Source organism: Marmota flaviventris, chromosome 4, assembly GCF_047511675.1.
Source record: "Marmota flaviventris isolate mMarFla1 chromosome 4, mMarFla1.hap1, whole genome shotgun sequence".
Taxonomy (NCBI): domain Eukaryota; kingdom Metazoa; phylum Chordata; class Mammalia; order Rodentia; family Sciuridae; genus Marmota; species Marmota flaviventris.
Window position 1 is genome coordinate 54,753,441 of NC_092501.1, and position 23,042 is coordinate 54,776,482.

The 23,042-nt window shown below is 37.0% G+C and overlaps 3 protein-coding genes across 7 annotated transcripts in view; 2 read left to right on the forward strand and 1 right to left on the reverse strand.

The window, feature by feature from the left end:
- Rufy2 (RUN and FYVE domain containing 2) overlaps positions 1-6,034 on the forward strand; it is a 43,107-nt gene extending 37,073 nt beyond the window's left edge. For both annotated transcript variants that reach the window (XM_071611225.1, XM_027931426.3), the window contains exons 16-18: positions 1,047-1,095; positions 3,557-3,634; positions 3,732-6,034. In XM_071611225.1, the coding sequence (XP_071467326.1) occupies positions 1,047-1,095; positions 3,557-3,634; positions 3,732-3,875 (271 nt within the window). In that variant the 3' untranslated portion in view covers positions 3,876-6,034. The remainder of the gene's footprint in view (positions 1-1,046; positions 1,096-3,556; positions 3,635-3,731) is intronic.
- A 1,368-nt stretch (positions 6,035-7,402) lies between these two features.
- Hnrnph3 (heterogeneous nuclear ribonucleoprotein H3) lies at positions 7,403-17,330 on the reverse strand. 4 transcript variants are annotated; one of them, XM_027931188.3, is made up of 10 exons: positions 17,140-17,330; positions 11,823-11,957; positions 11,171-11,309; positions 10,533-10,645; positions 9,978-10,064; positions 9,639-9,754; positions 8,375-8,510; positions 8,003-8,098; positions 7,829-7,921; positions 7,403-7,703 (listed from the first exon to the last, which is right to left on the reverse strand). In XM_027931188.3, the coding sequence occupies exons 2-10, from the start codon at positions 11,932-11,934 to the stop codon at positions 7,627-7,629; spliced, it is 969 nt and encodes a 322-aa protein (XP_027786989.1). In that variant the 5' UTR covers positions 11,935-11,957; positions 17,140-17,330; the 3' UTR covers positions 7,403-7,626. The 4 variants fall into 4 exon arrangements, with proteins under 4 accessions (XP_027786989.1, XP_027786986.1, XP_027786985.1 ...); XM_027931185.2 differs by having other exon boundaries at positions 10,506-10,645; XM_027931184.2 differs by having other exon boundaries at positions 10,461-10,645; positions 17,159-17,329.
- The window catches only part of Pbld (phenazine biosynthesis like protein domain containing), a 55,385-nt gene continuing 48,765 nt past the window's right edge, over positions 16,423-23,042 (forward strand). Inside the window, exon 1 of the mRNA XM_071611227.1 lies at positions 16,423-16,605. The gene's annotated coding sequence lies outside the window, so the exon portion shown is untranslated. The remainder of the gene's footprint in view (positions 16,606-23,042) is intronic.

Consider the following 23,042-nt stretch of genomic DNA (forward strand, 5'->3'; position numbering starts at 1 on the left):
GCAGACACAACTTCTTTGTATGTGGTGCTGAGGATCGAACCCGGGCCACACGCATGCCAGGCGAGCGCGCTACCACTTGAGCCACATCCCCAGCCCCTTAACTTTTTCTTTTTTAAAATTATTTTTTAGTTGGAGATGGACAAAATATTTTTATTTATATGTGGTGCTGAGGATAAAACCCAGTGCCCCATGCCTGTGAGACAAGGGCTCTACCACTGAGCTACAACCTCAGCCAATGAACTTTGTATATAGGTTAGCAATGTGGGCTTTGGAGGTTACATAGACCAGGGTTTGGATTCTGGCTTTCTCATTACTACCTTTGTGACTTCTTAGAAGTGACTAAATCACTGGTCATAGTGGCACATGCTTGTAATTCCAGCAATGTGGGAGGTTGAGACAGGAGAACTGCCAAATTTGAGGCCAGCCTCAGCACTTTAGCAAGACCCTGTCTCAAAAAATAAAAAGGGCTGGGAATGTAGCAGTGGTAGAGCACCCCTGAATGTTTTTAGGGCCTCACTAAGTTGCTGAGGCTCACTTCAAACTGTGATTTTTCCTGCCTTGGCTTCCAGAATTGCCGAGATTACAGGCATGTACTACCACAACTGGTGCCAATTATTTCTTTCCTTAAAAAAAAAAAAAAAAAAAAAGTTTCGCAAAGTGCAGTGGTGCACACTTATAATTTAGGAGGCTGAGGCAGGAGGATTGCAAGTTTGATACCAGCCACAGCAATTTAGGCCTTAAGCAACTTAGTGAGACCCTGTCTCAAAATAGGAAATAAAAAGGGTAAGATGTAGCTCAGTGATAAAACTCTTCTGGGTTCAATCCCAGCATTCAAAACACAAATAAACAAAAAACCACCAAGTTTTAAATCTAAAAATGCATTTTCCTTTAGGACATTTAGAAAATATAAAATATGCCAGACAGAGATCATTAGAGTCATATATTATATACAATTATAACTGTAAAACCAATACCTTTCTAATTAATTACAAGGTGTTTTATATTTTAATGTGTACTGAAATTTGGACCTGTTTGTAATCTTTTAGATCCAAACTTAAAATAGAAGATATAAAAGAAGCTAACAAAGCATTGCAGGTGAGTAGAAAATGTTTCCATAAAGCAAAAAGGTATATGAAACTACAAAAGTAGGTGAAGTCCTGCATAAATCTAAGGTATTTTATGGATGGGGTATAGCTCAGTGATAGGATATGTAAGGCCCTGGATTTGATCCCCAGTACTGAAAAACAATGGGAATCTTGGACAATGGGTAGAGCTCTCCCCTTTATGTCTAGTATTACAATGATCTTCCAGATGAAAATTGACAAGACCCTATCTCAAAATTTAAAAAAAAAAAAAAAGTGTGGAAGGCGGGCTTTGGATGGAGATCAGCAGTAATTTGCCTTTGGGTTAAATTAATAGTACGCCCCACTACCATATATACAGTTGTGGATGTATTTGAATTCACTTCTACAACATAAAAAATACTGAGAGAACTTCAGTGATAGGTACCTTTCTACCTCTACCATCTACCTATATTTTAATTCAAAGTATTAAATCTAAAAAAGTGCTAAACAGACTTAAAACAAAAAGTAATCGTCTCTTTTTCCACTCTTGGCCCTTACCCACCCTTGCTCCTGCTACCCAAAGGGATCTACTTTTAAGTCCTTTACCTGCTTCTTCTGGCCTAATTGCATTTCTATGTAAGATGCAGTATGTTGTCTATTCTTGATTAATCAATTTTAAACCTAGTTATTGACTAATATGATGGATGGGTTTTGGCCACTTTCACACTGGCCTTCTCTTCATTGTCCTCCCAGTAGTTAGTTTCTTGTGAAATGCATTTACTTTTTCCCTTTGGTACTAGGGGTTGAACTCAGGGGTGCTTTATAGCCAAGCCATATTCCTAGCTCCCCAGTTTTCCTTTAGAGAGGGTCTTGCTCAGTGGAGGCAGGACTGTAACTATTTAATTTGGAGTTAATTATTGCTCCTCTTCTTAAGTTAGCTGTATCTGAACATCAATTTTCTCATACCTTCTAGAACACCTCTATAAAATGTTTTTTTGAGGTTTTCAAACTGCAAAATTTATCACTTTTCCATGGAATCATCCTTCCTGTAGTTCTGTTCTGCTTATGTCTAACCTGATTACTCCTGTTGGATTTCCCTTTGATTCTATTCCTGGAGTTCCCCTTATCCTGTGTGTGTGTTTCTATTGTCTGAATCCCATAATATCTTTCTTGGGTTACTCCCTTATTTGGGGCAATACATCCTTTATTCTAAGGATTTACACATCAGTTCATTTTTTCTGCTCACAAGAGACGGGTGGGGACAGGGATGGTTCAAACCAGTATTAAAACTGTGCAAAATAACATCGTGTATACAGAGAATGCACATTGTATAACACTTGCATACCCTTTGCTTAGCTTATAATCAACCATGATCCATACTTGAGGGGCCCCAGTGCTTGCTACTACTCTGTCAATCAGTACCTTGCTTTTTCTTAATTATTCATGTATATTTTTAACAATATGTAGTTCTGTTTTTGTATGTAGGAAAGTGGCTTTATGACTTTTCTTTTTCTATATTATTGACCAGTTGAAGGGTTTAGGACAGCTTCTCCAAACTGTTTTCCACATTACAGATTTTAACTGAAAATAAACTTGTTCCTGTTTCCTTAATATCTGTGAGCTGGGTTAAAATCTAGGGTCTGCACTTTTGAGGTGCAACCCTTTCATGTGATTTGTTTATATACTTTTAATATTCATTAGGCTATTTGCTCACTTTTCCTTTTAGAAATAGCATCCCAACATATTTTGTCTTTGAACTTAATTTATTAAGGTTTCGTGTCTCCAAATTTAAACAAAAGTCACAAAGCTCACCGAAGTCATGTGTGTATGTTGGCTGGCAGCAAATTGTTTCAGTGGTAGGCCTCATCAGAGAGAATTTTTTAACAGTAGAAATACCAGATACCCTCTTTCCAAATGTCTATTTTCTCTAGGGAAGTGTTTTATATAATAGCGGCTACAATTCTGGAACTAGACAGAAAAAGTCAATTTATTTGAAGAGCAGCAGCCCACTACTTCCTTCTCGTCCTAGGTTTGCTTGTAGCTATTTCCTTGAGCAAGCAACTTCTGAACCTTGTTCTCTCATCTATAAAGTGAGAGGGGTGGGAATATTTGCCTGATACTTTGAACCCCCAGTACCAGAAAACAAAAAAATACGTAATTCCAGTTAGAAATTTTATTCAGGGAGCAGCTAGGTACAACAGGCACATGTTTGTAATGTCAGAGATTTAGGAGGTTGAGGTAGGAGGATTAAAAGTTTGAGGCTAGTTCAGGTCACTTAGTGAGACCCTGTCTAAAAAAGGAAGGAAAAAAAAGGCTGGATGTATGTAGCTTAATGGTGAAGAACCCTGGGTTCAATCCCTCATACCCCAAACCAAAACCACACCCAAAAACTTATCAGACCCTTATTTCTCCCTTTACATGTCTGATACTATAAAATGTCCTTGGGCAAAAAAAATTCCACGTAAATTTTTCATACTTTTCTTTCCTACCAGGGACTGGTCTGGCTCAAAGACAAAGAAGCAACACATTGTAAGCTTTGTGAAAAGGAATTCTCACTCTCTAAGAGAAAGGTAAGAGAGGTAGGAAATGAGTCCAAAAACTCTTGGTGCAAAAATGGCTTCTCATTTTATTCATCAAATTTTTTTTCTCTGATTTTTCATTTAATAGCACCATTGTAGAAACTGTGGGGAGATTTTCTGCAATGCCTGTTCTGACAACGAACTGCCTTTGCCTTCTTCACCAAAGCCAGTAAGAGTCTGTGATTCCTGTCACGCACTGCTCATTCAGAGATGCTCATCTAACTTGCCATAAGATTGCAGAACTAAATCCTTACCTATGAAAGTTTCTGCAATGAATGCATACAAGGTATCCAGACATAAGCAGCCTTTAGTCAGTATTGGTACCAGTTTATCTTCTACATATTTAACTCATGGGAATTATTAAGTTGTATCATTTGGTATTTACTCATTGTTACATTTCCAACAGCATGTTTTAAAATAACTTTAATTATTACATGGAATAATCATGGAACCCTTCACTTCATTTAAAGGCCAGATATAACAGCTCAAACACATTTGCCTTATCTTGTAAAAAGGCCTTCTTAAAAATTAAGGCTTCAGATTGTTTTCTTCTTGAATTCTGTCAAGTTGGTATTTGATGGTGCCTGTAATTCTCTTAATGCACTTTAAAGCTTCCCTACTCTCAGAGAAAGAGACTGGAAATGCACAAACTTTTTAGAAGTATTCTCTAACTCAACAGAATTATTATTTTGGTAGAATTCCATATTCACCTGTATTTTCCCTCCCTTTTCCCCCTCTTTGCAGTAGAAAAGGTCAGTATTTTATCCTACAAGATTATCTTTCCATCTTTTCCAAACAACCATTGTGCTTGCTGATACTTTTTTGGAGTGATTTGGTATTTACAATTTACTTCTAATCTTGAAAGGAACTTCCTCTTAAGTTATTTGCAGATGTTCTTGCGTGTGGTTACCCCCTTCCCCCAAACATGAAAACATAAACCTGCACCATGGGGGGAAAATGTGTATTAATATGGAATTACATGTTTAAACTTTACCACTGATGACACAGAATTGAGAGTTCATGCAGACACAATCAACCTTAACACTAAGTTATATTGTTTATACCATACCAAGAATTTAATATGAAGTTGCCTGTGTATAAGAAAACAAACTCCTACTGACACTATTTCCTTTTTTATTTATCTAATTTTCAGCCATACACTTTCAAAAACTACATAGAAACTTTACATTCCTAAGAACATTACACTGAATGATCAATCAAATGCCTTCCTGACCCCCAAGTACTTTTATCTGGTAGGCTCTTTTCCATGTGACCATCTCCTTTAAATTTAACTAAATTGCCAAAGAAAGGAACCAATGTTTTAGCTGGGCGTGGTGGCACACGCCTGTAATCCCAGCAGCTTGGGAGGCTGAGACAGGAGGATCTTGAATTTAAAACCAGCCTCAGCATAGGTGAGGAGCTAAGCAGTTCAGTGAGACCCTGTCTCTAATAAAATACAAAATTGGGCTGGGGATGTGGCTCAGTGGTTAAATGCCTCTAATCCCTGGTACCCCCCACCCAAAAGAAACCAATGTTTTATTTGAAGATCTATTTTCTCCAGAACCCATAAATTCTAGTCAGTTTTTGAGGTTGGTTAGTTAGTCTGTGTGTGTATGTGGTACATGGACTGAACCCAGGGGCTTTCTTCCACTGAGCTACATCCCCAGTCCTTTTTATTTTTTCTTTTGAGACAGGGTCGCACCAAGTTGCTGAGGCTGGCCTCGAACTTGTGATCCTCCTGCCTCAGCCTTCTAAGCTGCTGGGATTATAGGTGTGTGCTACCACACCCAGTTTAAATGGTCTTTCTTGAATACTGACAGAAATGTACTTGAGATAGAATTATATTCTTGAACCATTTTGTACTGATGGGATAGATTAACATTTTTATGACTGCTGAAAAGGAGTAAGCATAAATGAAAGTTTTCAAACAGGTTTTTAAAAATTATGTGCTTGGAACGAATTTTAAAATGTAATTTAAGTTGCTTAAATTCCAAGGCAGTTTCCACTCGATAAATAAACCAGGATTTTTAGTCACCCTTTAAAATTTCAACATTCAAAACTCATTTTACTATTAATTTGGGCTTTTTTGGGGGAAGCAGCTTTAATGACAATAATACAACTTGCTCATTCAGTTTTGGCTTACTTTAAAACCATTTATACTTTAGATTTTTGTGTTCCATTACAAAACTTTCACAATTCTTTCTTTTTGATCATGAACCTACTGCACTTTTGTTTTCAAAATAGATTTCGTATACCATTCCCTTACCTAGCCAGTACTACCACAATGATGCAATCATGGTGCCAAGGAATTGCGATTGTAATTCTTCTAACCTGTAATGTTTTAAAAATAAAATGTGAATTTTATAAATCAAATAAAGATTTGAACAATTAGCCTGCTTTATAAACGCAGTTTTCGTTTCTAACTTTATACTGTCACTGCTTAAAGATTTTAAGAACACAGTTCTAGGAAAATAAAGTACATGGCTTTTAAAAATAGGTTGTTTGAGCCTTAATATTTAAGTAGCTAATTAAAGTAAGCTGGACATAGGCACTAATGACTGGGGGTATAGCTGGGGATAAAGCTCAGTGGTATAGTACATGTTTAATATGCACAGAGTCCAATCCTTGATACAAAGAAAAAAAAGAAGAAAGTTGAATCATTGCCAAAGGTCAAAAAGTTCCAAATATAAATGCCACAACACTTCCTTTTCTAACACCAAAAACCCTTCTCCTTTGGAGTCACTTTAAATTTTAATCAGTCTAGATATTATATGCAGTGCTTTCTACCAATATGGGTTGTAATTAGTAACCAACACAAAGCATTCTAGGACAAACGCCACATGATTATCTCCCACATTGACATTTATTACATTAATAACATTCTAGCAAAAACAAATAACAAGTTCAGTAACTGAATTCACATTGACAGGTTTCATTTTGATCCATTAAGCCAATTTGAGAAAAAAAGCCATATTGATCAAAGTGATGAAATTAAAAAGCACCTTTTCCTTGCTACATATTTTTAACTAAAACTCCAAACTGACATCGGATACAAAATCCAACTGCAGGATTGTTTTTGACTATGACATGGATTTGTGTCTTACATTTTTTAAATGTAGTCATTTATACACTTATTTAAAACCCATATGCTCGATTGGATAAGAAACTGAAAATACATCTGTGAGAATTATGATTCATAGTAAATGCCTATGTACTTAACACTGAATTCTCATGTCATTGAGAATCCTACCTACTCTAAACATCCTGAAATAAGTTATGACTCTCACCTTTTGGAAACATTTTTGGTACTTCAGTCAGTGCTGAGGGAAATGTATTCTAAAATCTAGGGCTAGAATTCAAACTTCCAACACTCCCATACCTAGGTAACACAATTAGGAATACTCAGAAATCCAGATACCTCTTAGATCATCAACATTTCAGAGCTATGCCTGATAAATGACATCTGAAAAAGAATAATATAGAATTAGCTGAATTTATACTCCTCAAGCCACCTAAACTCTTCTTTAGGCTTTATATTTACAGTGCTATCCAGGAGAAATTAAAGAAAAAATTATTCAAGCTCTTATTTCAGATGTCTGCTTATAAAGAATTGTAGTTTATATCAAAGTGAACCATTATTCTCTAATACTACACTATACTACTGTTTGTAGTGCTACCAGTAAAATACATCAACCCAAATCTTATGAAGGCAGCACATCTTTAGGAGTAACTAGTATATATAAAAAGTATCAACATCAGTGGTTTGAATATAAAAATTTATTTTTTAAGTCAAAGTATGCAACAAATAAAACCTACAGAAAACAGATTTTCCCATCACAATCTGTGGCTTTACCAAATAATATTTTGAAAACACATTCCTTCAGTCATTATAAAGTTCTTAAAATACAAAAGAAATTAGATCTGTAAGAAAGTCTAGTAGACCAGATGCTGTTGTTAGGACTTGTATGTTGGCGATTATGTTTTCAGTACATCCCACGCCATCCACCTCCACTCATGCCACCTTGCCCATAGTAACCTCCACTGCCTCCACCACCACGGCCTTAAGAGAAAAACATTAAGAATCATTTATCAGAAGAAATCTGTGCATCAGATATTAAAACTAATATCTGCACTTTTATGGGCATTTCAATTGGGGATTAACACAAACCAAGTAGAAAAACTTACCATAACCACCCAAGCCATCAGGAGTACCATATCCTCCACTATAATTGTTCCCCATTCCCATTCTTCCAACAGATCCATATCCTCCCTGATTATCTTTAAAAAAAAAAAAAAAAAAGTAAGTTTGAGATCAATTGCCAACAAGCCAATAGTGCTTATCTTTAAAACTTCACATACCCATTCCATCTCTGCCGTAGCCTCCCATTCCAGAACCTCCCATTCCAGAGCCACCTCCAGGGGTAGAATTCAAGAAGAGTTCAATGTACCGATGTTCTTTAAGAAAAAAGGTTAAGAGTAATATGAGAGGAACGATGGATCATATTTTTCAATAAAAGCTTTAGCAAGTCAATTAAAATATGTATCAATGCTTCTGTAAATCGCCTAAGGAAGCCATTAAAGTATAAACTTTATTACGGACTGAATACTTTGACTGTACCAAGAGCCATCTACACAGATCCTAATACCTCTTCTACTTATTTCAATAAATAAGACTTTTATAAACCAGTGCACATCTAGGAAACAAAATAGCATGCCGAGGACACCACTTACGCATGTTATTTTTATCTTTAGACATGGCAGCTACTGCATCTTCATGTGTCACAAACTCTACATCTGCTTCTCCTGTTGCTCTGCCATCAGCTCCAATATCAATATGAACTCGAATTGGATTTAGTGGTGAGAAGAACTAAATCAAAGAAAACATTTATTTTTAAATTCCAATTATCAAAAGTAAATTACCAACAGCTTAACTTTTTCCTCATCCACTGAAATAAACCCTTCAACTGCTCAATCAACCAGAAGGTCTACAAACATGAATATGACTACATTCTTATTAAAAAAAAAAGTGCAATCAAGACCAAAGCCCAAACAGGTATTTTTTAAAAACCTCACACTGTACTATCGAGTAGAACGAAGTCAAGAAATCATTTCAAGAGCTGTAGATGTCAGCACACTAGTATAGTGCTTACCTAAGTGTATATAAGGCCCTGGGTTTAATCCCACCACCACCAAATAAAAACAAAGAGAAAATCCAAAACCCCCCCAAAGATTTCAAAATTGCTGAAATTTTAACAGTTCATGTGAGAAGTATAAAATATTTATAGAGAAAACAGGATACACCATCATTCAGAACAATGGGTTTGATAAACCTGCCAACAATACATGAATATCCCTAAAATGTACCATTTAGTTCTAATTCCAAGTTTATATTAAACTTATCTTTAAAGGTACTTGGAACTTAGGCCAATTGGTTCCCAGTAAGATCTAGAGCAAACTTTTGCTTTACTAACCAGATCAAGTATATTGGGCTTTGAAGACCATTAGGTCTGTCATACGGGTTAATGAATGGGTGGAAGTGACTAGATTTTGCCCATGGGCTGCAGTTTGCTTATCCTCTAACCAATCTGAAACCAACAAATTTCAAGTCAGTGACAGCAGCAGGATTTATCTACCCTAGAAAGCCAAATCAAGCCACTAAAACTTTTACATATTTGCTCTTTCAAAATATGACACAACAAAAGAAATTATCTATTCACAAGTCTATATCAAACAGTTTTTCACTATTAACTGGATTTGGATCCCACTTAGGTCAGCAAAAAAATTGACACAATATCTATCAACCACTAAATATGGGACAGATGTGAGGGAATGAACCCAGGGCCTTATGATAATTCATTAACAGAATACTACTGAGCTACATCCCCAGCACCAATCTTGATATTGTCATTAATAAAGATAAAGGGGGGGGGGGGGAAAGAGTGCTTTAAAATTAAGATAAAGTATAAAACCACAAATGATCACCAAAATTACTCACATTAGCAATATCATTTTCAGTTGCACGAAAAGGCAACCCTCTCATATGTACAAAATGACCACCATGAAAACCTGAACTCGCATCACCAGCTCCACCATAGCCATGACCTCCCATACCTAGAAAATAATTTTGTCAACATTATAAACCATTATGGATATATGTAGGAAAGTATATATATATATATATATATATATATATATATACACTATACAAAAGGTATAAAGCCCATAAAGGAAAGCACTGAAATATACCTGATTTCTTTTATACGAGTCACTGATGTTACCACAGGAAGCTTACAAATACTAAAAAATTTACTCCCAAATGAAAATACTATTTTACCTCTTCCATCTCTCATTCTGTCATCAAAGCCATCATTTCCATAGCCATAATTATTATAGCCACCATAGTCATCAAAACCTCCATAGCCTGTGTAATTTAAGGAGAAATTACATGAATATCATTCTGAGATAAATATATAAATACACATCTTGTAGTAAGCAGTCTATTTAACTTCTTGATCATTATGAGTTTGCAATCCAAGTTAGTGTGTATAAAAAAGGCAGTTAACAATATAAGCTTAAAACCTCAAAATTCAGACATGTAAGCTAAATTACATCCTGATACCCAGAAGAAAACATACCAATCATCTTCATTTTAACTTCTATGTAATTTTTCTAGGTGCTAATATGTGCACCAATCAAATCCCAACAGGTTTTAAAACCTAGTAGGTACTGAAATTACCGCCATTTCTATATTTCTTGACAAAGTGTCAGGAACATTAAGAAAATGACAACAGAACCTTTGTTCATTAGATACACATACCACCATCATATCCATCACCTCCTCGTCGCATTCTGTCATACATACTTCCACGCCCAGCTCCATAATAACCACCTCTTCCTCCTATTGGTCTATCATATGGTCCCGGTCGCTGTCCCAGCAATCTTCTTGGTGGGTCATAAAATCCTTTGATTTCACTCCTGCTACTTCTGAAGATCTCAATATACCTATTTAAAAATGTTTTTAAGGTACAGGTTTCAGCATAAATGTATTAGAGTAAATTAGATATTGGGCAAAATGCAGCAAGTTTTCTACATCTAGATACATAACCCAATTTAAATTGCCTAAATACACCATAAGTTAACAGTTTTTACACCTACAAACTTAAATAATCAAATATTTGTAAGTTTTACATAGACAAATGAGTCATTTGAAAGCAATTCATAAAATATGAATATATTTTTAGTTTGTTTCCTTTAGTACATGATAGGTGTTTAAGAAAAATAGGTGATTATACAAAAGCATTCATCAACAACATCCTACAGAGAAATGGAAACAATCTAATTTTAATTTAAACAAACTATTAGAATAATTCCCCACCCAAATCTGTAGTTTCCAAGTTAAATTTAGGTAATTATCAATTCTTTTAAAACTTCCCCGAAAATGTTATGGTTACCCCCCCATTTAAGCAATAGTGACCCACAACCCCCAAAAATAAAAATTTAACACCATCCCAAACTCTCCATCCCCACCTGTGCCCTATTCTTTCCTTGTGTTTCCCCAGAGCATTTTCTGCTATCTCCTTTGAAGCAAACTGCACGAAGGCCTCCCCTGTGCTTCTCCCCTGGTAGTCCATCGTCAATGTTATCCCATTTGGCACGATTTCCAACCCTTTAACCCAAGGACAAATAACCCCATCAAGGGGAACAGTGTTAAAGGCTGAAACATTCCCATCTGAATCAAATATTTAAAACAAGTCTAAACAAAACAAAACAAAAAAGCTTAGTTTCCCATCACCCCATAATACAAATGGAATATTTTTTTCAAATATTGGAATAAATAAAAATTTGTGACCACTGTCTTTTTAAATTATATACTCTAAAAACCCACCTATATTACATGAAAAAAGGTACAAAATTTATGCTCCATATGCTAATTCATGGTTCTTTCATCACACAAAATTATTCTCAATTAACTGCACTGCACATCAATTAGTTTTTACATATTCTATACATTCTGTATTGACTATTAACTGGAGCACATTTCATATTTTACGATATACCATAATCATCACAAACTTTAAACAAAGTTCCAAAATCAAATGTTTTACAAATTAAAAACTGAATAACATAATAAAAATATAAAATTAAAATACTACTAAACTTTGACTAATACTAGAGGTACCTTGAAAGAACTGAACTATTTCCTCTTTGCTGCAACCAAATGGCAGTCCACGTAGTCGTACTGTCCCATCACTAGCGTCATTTGGACCATTATGTTTCATAACCCAATCCATCTCAATACCGTTTGATTTAAATGCTATAAAAAATAAACAAGCACATAAAGCAGTAAATCAAAATATACTCTTGTCAAGAGGTACTGAAGAAACACCTCTCAGAGGTATCACAACAGGAAATGTAACATAAGACTTAAAGTGACTCCTATGACAATGCCAGGATACAATGGTACATCACTTTCTATTGTGGGGTAGGGTTTAGGCAATGAAATCTGACCCCTCCAACCAAAAAGTTCTGAACTTCTTAGAATCAACCAATTATCACACACTACTTAAATAAGAAGCAAAAATAAAAAACACCCTGCATAATTCTACTACCAGAATCTTCAAAACTTTCTTGATTGTGTTATCTTAATGCCAACTCTAGCCTTTTTTTCTCTCTTTCACATTTTCACTTTTCAAATTTTATTATTCACCGGAAGAAAATTTCTTTAAAACTTGATTTGGATATTGTATATAGTATTACTATCCATTCATAGTGAGGTCCAAATAAAAAAATGCAATAAACACTTCATGCTGGAAAAAACTTTAGCTCAAGCTTTTTAGATTAACTACTAATTTTGAACACATCAAACTGTTTAAGGGGATAAGTTTAAAAGAATATTTAAGTAACAATTAGACTGAGTTTTAAACCTGATGTAAGAGGCTACTCAAAACAAATGCCTCTAAACAGTACCCGTGTTTTTGAAGAAAATGCCTCTAAACAGTACCCGTGTTTTGGGGAAGTCACTAAAGACAGCATATAACCAATATATTCACTGCCTTAAATTTACAATCAATTCAGACTTAAACATGAATTTTAAATATTTTCACATTAAGGAAGTATAGAAAAAAGCACAGTGAGAAATCCCCCTACCTCTCCAAAATGAACCAGTACCCAGTTCCCTTCCCAGAGGCAAACAACCTTCCTTTAAAAATTCCAGAACATTTTCAAGGTTAATGCAGAAGTCCTCCAGCTGCAGAAACTTACCAGACCTTACAAATTTCACTAGGCAGCTGTAGGAATCCTACTCACCTGAATATTTCAAACCTTTCCCTCACCACCTCCTCCCCTGTAAACAAAACAATTTGTTCACTTGATTCCTTTATGCTTGAAGATTGTATTTTACACCAACAGCATTCACTAATGTTTAATCTCATATGGTTTAATTATCAGTATAACTATCAATACATCTACAAAGGGATAAATTTCTTTTTCCTATTATTAATGCATTAAAAAAAGTCAACGTAGCCAGGTGTGGTGCCATTCAACTGGGAATCCCAGCCACTTGGGAGGGAGGAAGGCAAGTTCTAGGCCAGCTTAGGCAACTGAACAAGACCCTGCCAATGGGGGGACAGGGCGACTGGGGATACAGATCACTGGGCCACTGTCCCAAGATTCAATCCCCATTAGCTCAACAAAAAAAGTAAGTGAATGCAGTAATCCTCAAAAGTGGTCATTAATCTCTACATATAAATCTTCGTCACTTTTCTTCTTAAATGATGGGATAGAACCTCCAGAGCCCCACTGAACTATTCCCCCAGCCCATTTTGTTTAGGCTAAAGGCCTAGTGCCACTCTAGAGAGAACAACATAAAGATATCACACATTTTTAAAACTGACCTTACAACTAATTCTTAAGCACATAAATAACCAACATGAATTTATAAAAGAATAAATCCTGGGTCTGGATTTGGACATTGGTTAAAACTACTTAAATTTCTGAGCCCATTTAACCGTGAAATACAGCATCAGTACCTACAACTGTTACAAGAATCATGTAAAATGCTTGGTCTATTTCTTAGCAAGCATTCACTGGTGGCAATGGTTGGTGGATTTTAAGAGCTCAGTATACCAACTAGACAGACCACAAACAAAACCTCAAAGGACAGAAGAGTCTTGAAAAGAAAAAAAAAAAAAAACAAAACTGTTAAGTCTTTCCCAAGGTTAACAAAGGCTTTATAAAATTTAATGCTGTCCCCGAGTAATCCTGTATGTTTGCAGGGGGTGGGGAGTTAGATGTGATTTTCTTAAAAGCACCAACCTGAGGTGTGTGGGGTAGGGTGGGGGTGAGGCAGTGATAGAACACTTGTCTAGCATGCACAGGGCCCTGAGTTCAATCCCCAGAACCAAATAATAAGCAGAACTACCCTAAGAAATAAAAGTTTAAGATCCAAGATGGGGGAAAAGTGGAAAGGATCTAATATCATGTATTTCCTCACGAAAAATTTTAAGAACTTTGTCCAGTCAATCTAATTTGGCATGGAAAGATCTTAGTACAGTGTTTTTTCCAGCTCTCAGCACACTTTCTTTTCAATGAAAAAACATTCATCACAAAAGATTTGTATTTCAGAAACAGAGAAAGGTGGAGATTCACTTAGTATTTCACAAGAAAATACTAGCAAACAAACTAATTTTTATTTTTGGATCAGAATTTTCCAAGATGATTCATATGAAACCAAGAGACGAAGTACTTATTAAAATATTAAATTTTTAAATAATTTTCAATTGGGGCAAAAATTTACCAGATTTGGAACATTAACTACAGAGTAACTTTCCATGTGAGTATAAAAGAGTATATATAAAGACAGCCTCACTCTAATATGCCTTCAGAGCCTTGTTCCAGTACCCATTCACAACTCAGGTCTAGAATTCTACTTACCAACAAGAAAAAATTCTAAAGGCATACAAAAGGCTCTAATATCTTAATAATGCTGTCAGAAACTAAACAGTTTACTAATGATTCAGATAATCCACCTCAATCTTTCTTTGGAAGGCCATGGCTAATCACTTCTTTACTTTATGAATTCCAAGTGTTAGCCAGGCATAGTAGGGTGTGAATAGACCCAGCTACTTGGGAGGCTGAGGCAGGAGGATGGCTTGAGCCCAGGAGTTCTGGGCAATGTAGAGAGATTTTATCTCAAAAAAGAAAAAACAAAACACCTAAGTGTTAACACCAATTTAAAATGCCAGTTGAAATGAGGTTAACTTTATTTGGTTTTATACAAATACTTTAAAATTTCCCAACCTAAGCAAAAGTCACTAATAACCATATTTTGTATTCCACTTACATGACTGTCCAGAATATAAAAATCTACTACATAAGATTTGTGGTTATCCTGAGTCTTGAAAGGAGGGCAGGTGTCTAGTATATGGAATGAATGCTAATAAATGTGTCTTTTTTTGGAATGATAGAATATTCTAAAATTAGATTACAGTGGTAGTCTTACAACTGCTTATATACTAAAACCCATGAAAATACACTTCAAATGGGCAGCTGGTGGAATGTGAATTATATCCCAAAGGTGTTAAGAAGCATAATCAAACTACTGAAATATAAAAATCTCATAACATGGAGGCACACTGTCTTCTGAAGTATATGTAAGGATTTGATGCATAAGTCAATTATCAAAACAAGTTCATCGAAAGATAACACTGTTACTTAGCAAAGGCAATTAGATGGATTTCCAGATTACGATGCAGATGAAAAAGAGGGCAGAAAAAAGTCTAGTCTAATTCAATAAGGAAAGCTGTTGGTTATATCATAATACATTATATGAAAGTCTGAGCTGTTTTTCAGTCCATTAAAAATCCGTTTCAAGGTAAGATTTCTGTACACTTTCTTTGATGATCTTCAGAAAGCATCAAAGAACATGGACAACAGGCAGGGTTTTTGTTTTTAAAGTTGGAAAGTATAGTTAGCAGACTTATTTATATAGTTTTATATGTATTACTGGAAACTCATTCTCAGGCCTTGCCTTTCTCTTCTGTACTGTCTTGAATGACACTCCTCTAAAGACCAAAACCAACCATCAAATAAAAACAAAACAATAAAATCACCCCACTCCACCACCATGTGACTAAGCTTACATTTGTCTAATAGGCGTATTTCCTAGTTCAAAATATCAGTATACTCTAGCACTAAAGAAAAAATATGCTTAGCTACCAAAAGAAAATAAACTTTATAAAGTATTTGACTTCCACAGCCTTAATGCTAAGAAAAGAAAAAAAATCACAGCTCGTGCAGACTTAATAATATTGAGCCAATTCTCTGCAGAAGCATACATACATTTTTGCCAATCACTGATTGCGTTTTAACAGCTGTTTCCCAAAAAGTAGAACCCCTCCTTAAAAACAAATTCTAACTCGTACGTGACAAATTACACAGAACCATTGCTAAACCACCCACCTCCACCCACGAATTTAAAAAGAGGTACCATGTAGTTCACTGGGCCCACACGACTTATTAAAATATATATGCCCGTTTCACAGTCCTATTTGATAAGTCACCCATTTTTCTGCTTACAAAATTACTCAAAAGTCTTTATAAACGTTTAAGCGTGAGAAAAAAAAATCCTTTGGAAAATGAGTACGTACTCTTTTCGAAGTTCCAAACCTGGAATATAAGGGCCGGCTAAGCGTCCTTTATTCCTCCCCGGAGACTTTCGTTTATCTAGCGGCCCTAGAGACCAGAGAACTAGGGAGAGTACTTCCCCCTCCCGTCCGGCAGCCAAGCCTGGCTTAAAAACCTTCGCCACCGGGCGGCGGAATTACAAAGGAAGGCCGTCCGCCTCCTTTGTCCTGGATTTGGGAGTTGAGCGCCTTCGTCGCCATTGGCTTTCCTCCCCCAGCTCCAGCCTCTCTCATCTTGGGAATCTGCGTCAGAAGTCGCTCGCAGTCCCGCCAGCCCAGGTAACCCTGCCGAGACTGCAGAGGAAGGAGGCCGCGGTGGGAGGCCAGGCCCATCCGGCGCCATTTCCATCGGGAGCGCGCCCGGCAGCCCCGATCCTCCCCGCACCCAACTGCCCGGCCTTACCCTGCTCGCTTCACTGCCCCCCCCTCATCCCTTCCAGGGAGCTAGACCACCCCCACACCCCCGCCTTCTAAATCAGTTTTCCGAAGATGGGGAACAAAAAGTAGAAAAAGCGGGGAAGGGCGGGAAGCCTAGGTGTCCGCGCCACCGTACCCAAAATGGCGGAGGCCAAGCCAGCAGAGAATGGGGGAAAATGCTGAAAGCCCTCACTTCGGGTCTCGGCGTCGTCCACTGAATTCCACTTGAACAAGTCCTCCCCTCGGCAGGCCGCCCTCCTTGAAGTGGGAGATCGCCCGGGAAGCGCAGCGGGGCCGCCCCGGAGCGGCGACCTCCACACTTCCCCACCCCACCCCCCTCCCGGTCTCTTTCGTCCTTCTCCCGACTCCGCTTTCGACACCACCAGCCCAACCTACCCCCTTTTACTTCAGATACCCTGTCGAGCGATAGTAACGCCGACTCCTGTGCACGCGGGGCTCGGTCGTGAAGAGGGAAAAGTCGTTCGTCTCTCGTAGCGCTCCTAACAACGGTTTTTCCAACCGTCTTCCGCGGCGGCAACCGCTAAGGAAGCTGCGCAGCACAGCAACTGGCTGGGGGGGATGGGAGAGAGCGAGCGAGGAGGAGGGGGTGGAGCGAGGGCTACGAAGACGGGTCGCCTTGTTCTCGCGAGACCAGGCGGTTCCGCCTCAGCGCGGGGAAATGCGCTTGCGTACTGATGGGCTGATCAGCTGAGGCCGGGAAAGAGAAAAGCCGAGATTGATCCAGTTAGTGAAAGGCTGGCGGTATTCTGCGCCTTTCTTGTTTACCCTACAGCCATCAAATTCTCAGAAGCCACCTTTTTGCTCTTCGATAGGATGGAGGTTGCAGAAGCAGCCCTTGCAATTAGCCTTGAAAGAACTGTGGTGTCGCGGATTGGAAAAGTTCTCCCTTGCTCCCGAGGCTCCACCGGGAACAAATCCCGTTAAAGGCCCCGCCTTTACCCAGCGAGAAAAAGGCGCCACGTGGTTCATCCACCAAACACTGGGAGCACTTTCCTTATCCACCATGTTTGCATTCTGCGGTTAAAAGAAAAAAAAAAAAAAAAACCGAAAAGAAAATAGTGTTGCGGCTGCTAAGAAACAAAGTGTATACCAAGCCTGATTTCGGCTCTCGGGCTAACGTTTCTTTTCCCCTAACCACCACCACCACCAGCCGCCCCCTAGCGGGCCTTGTTCAGGTGTGCAGCACAGGCCCACATTGATCAGAACCGCGTAGGTTCTGATTGATTTCCTATTTACTGTTTTCCCTTTTCTCTCTATTAAAACCTAATTGACCAATCAGCTGCTCGTGGCTGTGGACTTCGACCCCCCCACACACACATTTTTTTTTTAAATCAGTGCATTGTACATATGGATGCATTTGTTATTACATATTCGTACTTGCACGCGATGTAACAACATTTACCCCTCCCTCCCTACCTCCCACTTCTTGATATCATTCTTCTACTGATCTCCGTTTGATTTTTAGGAGCTATAGGGTTGTTTTCTAAATGGAGCTTTCCATTCTTGAAGATTGTTCTTAACAGCTAATAAATACTTTTTACTGTGCTGTCATGCCATCAACGTTCTCAATGACACATTATGCCCTTTTATTTTTTAAAGTTTCAAAACAAAAGTGAAATTCTATGGGAAAGGTGAAAGGCACTCCGGTAAAGAGATGAAAGCAAATAAGTATATGCATGTAACTAACCTTGAAAGTCCAGTCAAGAGATTTTGGATCTTGTATTACAGACTTGGGGAAGTCAGTGTTCGGAGTGTAGTCAGATGAACGATTTTCCCCCCTATGAGACCTTTAGTGTGTAATAAGGAGACAGGAAGCCAGTTACCTTGAAGTAATGGAAACTTCTATTTTATGGTTTATTATTATCTATTTTATGCGGTAGCGCAGGCCTGAATCCCAGCAGCTTGGCGGGCTGTTAGGAGGATCGCGAGTTCAAAGCCAGACACCTCAAAAGCGAGGCACTAAGCAACTCATTGAGACCCTGTCTCTAAATAAAATACAAAATAGGGCTGGGATGTGGCTCAGTTCCCTTGAATTCAATCTTAGGTACCAAAAAAATTAAAAAAAAAAAAAAAAAAAAAAAAAAAAAACCCGACTAGTGCGGGGCATTAGGAATGGGCCAGGTCATGGTGCCCTACTGCCATTCTTCTTCTTCTTCTTCTTTTTTTTTTTTTTTTTTAGCCCCACCACCACCATTTTTTTAAAAAAATTCTATTTAGAGAAAAGGTCTTGCTGAATTGTTTAGGGCCGGTAAATTGCTGAGGCTGGCTTTGAATTCGTGATCCTCCTGCTTCAGCCTGGGATTACAGGTGAGCTCCATCCATGCCAGGCCCCTACACCCATTCTTTAGTCCACCTTCTCAAATATTCCTTAGAGGGGAAGGGATAGTGTTATCATGCTTTAAAAAGATAAAAAAACAAAACGAGGATGTTGTAATATGCAATTCATTGTCTTTAAAGCCCTGAAAATTATTATTGTCATTTTACCAATGAGGTGCTTAGTTCCAGAGAAGTGAAAACTGCTGAATGACCAAGCTAAGATTGGAACCAAAAAGTTTTTACTCCAAGGGCCAGGGTCTAATGAAATTATTGGTGGTTACAAATAACTCACCTGTGCATTAATGGAACAGACCTAATTTTAGGCAAATTGACGTTACTTTTCCTAAGGAACAATGGCTTTACCATCTCAGGAAACCTGAAGTAGTTCCAAGGTTATCTGTTGGAGACTTTTGAACAGGCCTAAAACTTGGTTGTCCTGGTTATCACTGACACTTTGCAGTACCCTTCTTTTTTATTTTTTACTGTACTAGGATCCCCCACCTGTTTTTTTTTTTTTTTTTTTTTTTTTTTTTTAATGAACTAGAGATTGAAGACCAGGCCTGGAGTATGTTCTCCCTTTTAAAAAATAATTGCTGTCTAGCTCCCACACTAAAGACGGAGTTCTTCCCTTGGGTTCAAGTTACATTGCTACTTTATTCTTTCCATCTTTCAACCTGACTTGGTAGGTGGAATTCTGTAAACCCTTTCACTCCTTTCCTGAATTTAAATAATCTATTTACTGCCTGAATGAATTTGGCATTCTTTCCACATACCTTGTGTGGTCATGGGTGACAGTCCTAAAATTATTCTAATGACATGAATGACTTTTCACCACCAAATGGTAATGTTTCCTTTGGGGTATTTTGGCCATATTTTCTTTGTATTGGGCACTCTGCCAGTGTTAAGATTAGGAAGGGCTTGGAGTTGGTTCATATATTCTTTTTTGTATTTTTTTTATTATTATAGCAAGTAGGAAGTTTTTAGCTAAAAATACCTTAAATAGGGATAAATGTAAATCATATTTGGCTTCTTGTTTTACTGTTTTTCTCAAAGAAAAATAAATGTCTATCAACTAGTTCCATTTGCAAGTCGAATCCTATAAATAAGGCTTGGGGAGACTGGCTTACTGCTTCTCTCTGATCCCTATAGAATTGTTTCTAGATCCATCTCTGAGGAACTGTTTCCATAGAGATGGTTAGACCTAAGGGCTCCCAGCTGCTTAGAGGATTTTTTTCTTCTTTGTCTTCCTTTCAGTCTTTCGGTGCTTTCCTATTAACATAGAGATCAGAGGGACTCTGAAGAGGCCATAATGAAAGAAAAGATGAAAAAGGAGAAGGAAATAGAAGTACCCACACCTCCTAGAGGAAAACAAGACAAGGAACACGTAATCATGTGTTACACCATCAGGATGAAGCAGAGAGGAAAATTCCATGCAGAACCCAAGTGAAAAAGAAAGAGAAATTGAAAGAGATGGCACTCTTCTGGGGGGAAGTCTCATTAGTTAAAAAAACTGGTTTACAATAATTGTCCGTATACGGAGTTGGAATTGTGGCTCCGTGGTAGAGTGCTTGCCTCGCCTGTGTGAGGCACTGGATTGGATTCTCAGCACTACATACATACATACATACATACATACATACATACATAAATCAAAGGTATTGTGTCCATCTACAACTAAAAAAATATTTTTAAAAATTTTCCATATACTAATAGTGGCATTGTAAAGTACCATAAAAACAATTATGATAATTTCGTCTACATGAAAAACAAATTATCCAAAATCACATAAGACCCACAGAAACTTATTAGGACTATGTGTAATTAAGGTATTCAATGCTGTTTTTTTGTTTATTTTGTTTAGTACTAGGGGTTGAAACTGGGGCTCTCACTAAGCCACATTCCCAGCCCTTTTTTTTTTGAGACAGGGTCTTGCTTATTTGCTGAGCAACTTGCAATCCTCCTGCTTAAGACTCCCCATAACTGGGATTATAGGTGAGTGCCACTGCACCCTGCAAAGATATTTATTCAATGCCTTTTATACATTAAATCTGATTTACTAAGTCCCAAGTCTTTGTGCACCATTTATTCTTTGATTTATATCACATATATCTAATATCTTTATTTTTATTTTTTTAATTTTTTTGTACTGGGGATTGAATCCAGGGCCACTTTACCACTGAGCCACATCCTCAGCCTTTTTTTTCTCCCTTTTTTAATTAATATTATTATTATTATTATTATTATTTTTTAGTTGTTGATAGACCTTTATTTATTTATACGTGGTGCTGAGAATCGAACCCAGTGCCTCACAAGTACCAGGCAAGTGCGCTACCGCTGAGCCCCCGCCCTAGGCCTTATTATTATTATTATTTTTTAAAATATTTTTTGTAGTTGTAGATGGACAGTATACCTTTATTTTGTTTATTTTTATGGTGGTGCTGAGGATCGAATCCAGTGCCTCACACGTGCCAGGCAAGCACTCTGTCACTGAGCTACAACCCCAGCCCCTATTATTTATTGTTTTTAACATTTGCAATATGCATACTTGTTTACAAAATATACAAAGATTGGAAAATTCAACAATCAGCAAATAATGCAATTAAAAATTAATAAAAAACATAAACAGGTGTTTCACTGAAGAGGATAATCAAATGGCAAATAAGCATATGAAAAAATACCTAGTATTATTTGTTGTTAGAGAATTTCACATTAAAACCATAATGTGATACCTAAGAGATTGCCATGGTAACACACACACACACACACACACATACACACATGCATATATGTATAATTTTTTATTTGCAAAATAAAAAGTGTTAACAAACAATAAAATAAATCTGTTGCTGTGTACCATATGATAAATGAGAGAATTAATAATTGCAACAAAAGTATTCCAACGATCTTCTCTCTGATCCTGACAGCAGGACTATTCAACCCATTTTCCAAACTATTACATCATCAAACCTATTATTTACCCAATTTCTCACTTGCTTTCAAGTCAAGTGTTGTTTTTTTTCAACAATATCAATAATTAATTTAATATAAATTATCTAGATATTGTAATTAAAAAGTATAAGTAATTAAAAGGTATAAGCAAACGATAACTATATGCTCTCTCTATATGTCACACTTTAAATAGCAATACACCAATAAGTTAAAAACAAAAGAAGGGGAAAATAAGCATGAGAAATCTGAAGTAGAGCTATTAACATAAAATAAATTTCAAGAAAAAATATTTTCAGAGATATAGGAGAATATTTCATAACCATAATAGGGTAACTTCTTCAAGAAAGTATAATAATCCTAAATGTGTGCCTAATAACAAAACTCCAAAATACATGAAGAATAAATTAATAAAACTAGAAAAACAAATACAATCATATTTGGAGATTTTTAAGCCCCCTCACTTTGCTGGAAGGAGTAATAATATAGAAGGCTTAACAACATTTTTAGCCACCTTGACCTATTATTTATTGAGAACTATACACAAAAATGACAAGTAGAAAATTAATAGGGATAGACTATATTCTGTCATAAAATGAACTTTTCAAGAAATTTTCAAAATTTGAAATTATGCAGACTGTGTTTCCTGCATGATTTATTAGAAATCAATCACTTTAAGATATATAGAACTCCAGCTTCACATCTCAACTACTTCAAAATTAAATATCACACTTATAAATATCTCATAAAGAAGAAAGCCCAAGAAAAGTAAATAAAAAGTGCTTTGAGGGGCTGGGGATGTGGCTCAAGCGGTAGCGCGCTCCCCTGGCATGCATGCGGCCCGGGTTCGATCCTCAGCACCACATACAAATAACGATGTTGTGTCCGCCAAAAACTGAAAAATAAATATTAAAAAAAAATTCTCTCTTCTCTCTCTCTCTTTAAAAAAAAAAAGTGCTTTGAACTAAGTGATAATAAAAGCTTAAAATATCAATTTCTGGAACAAATAGTACTCA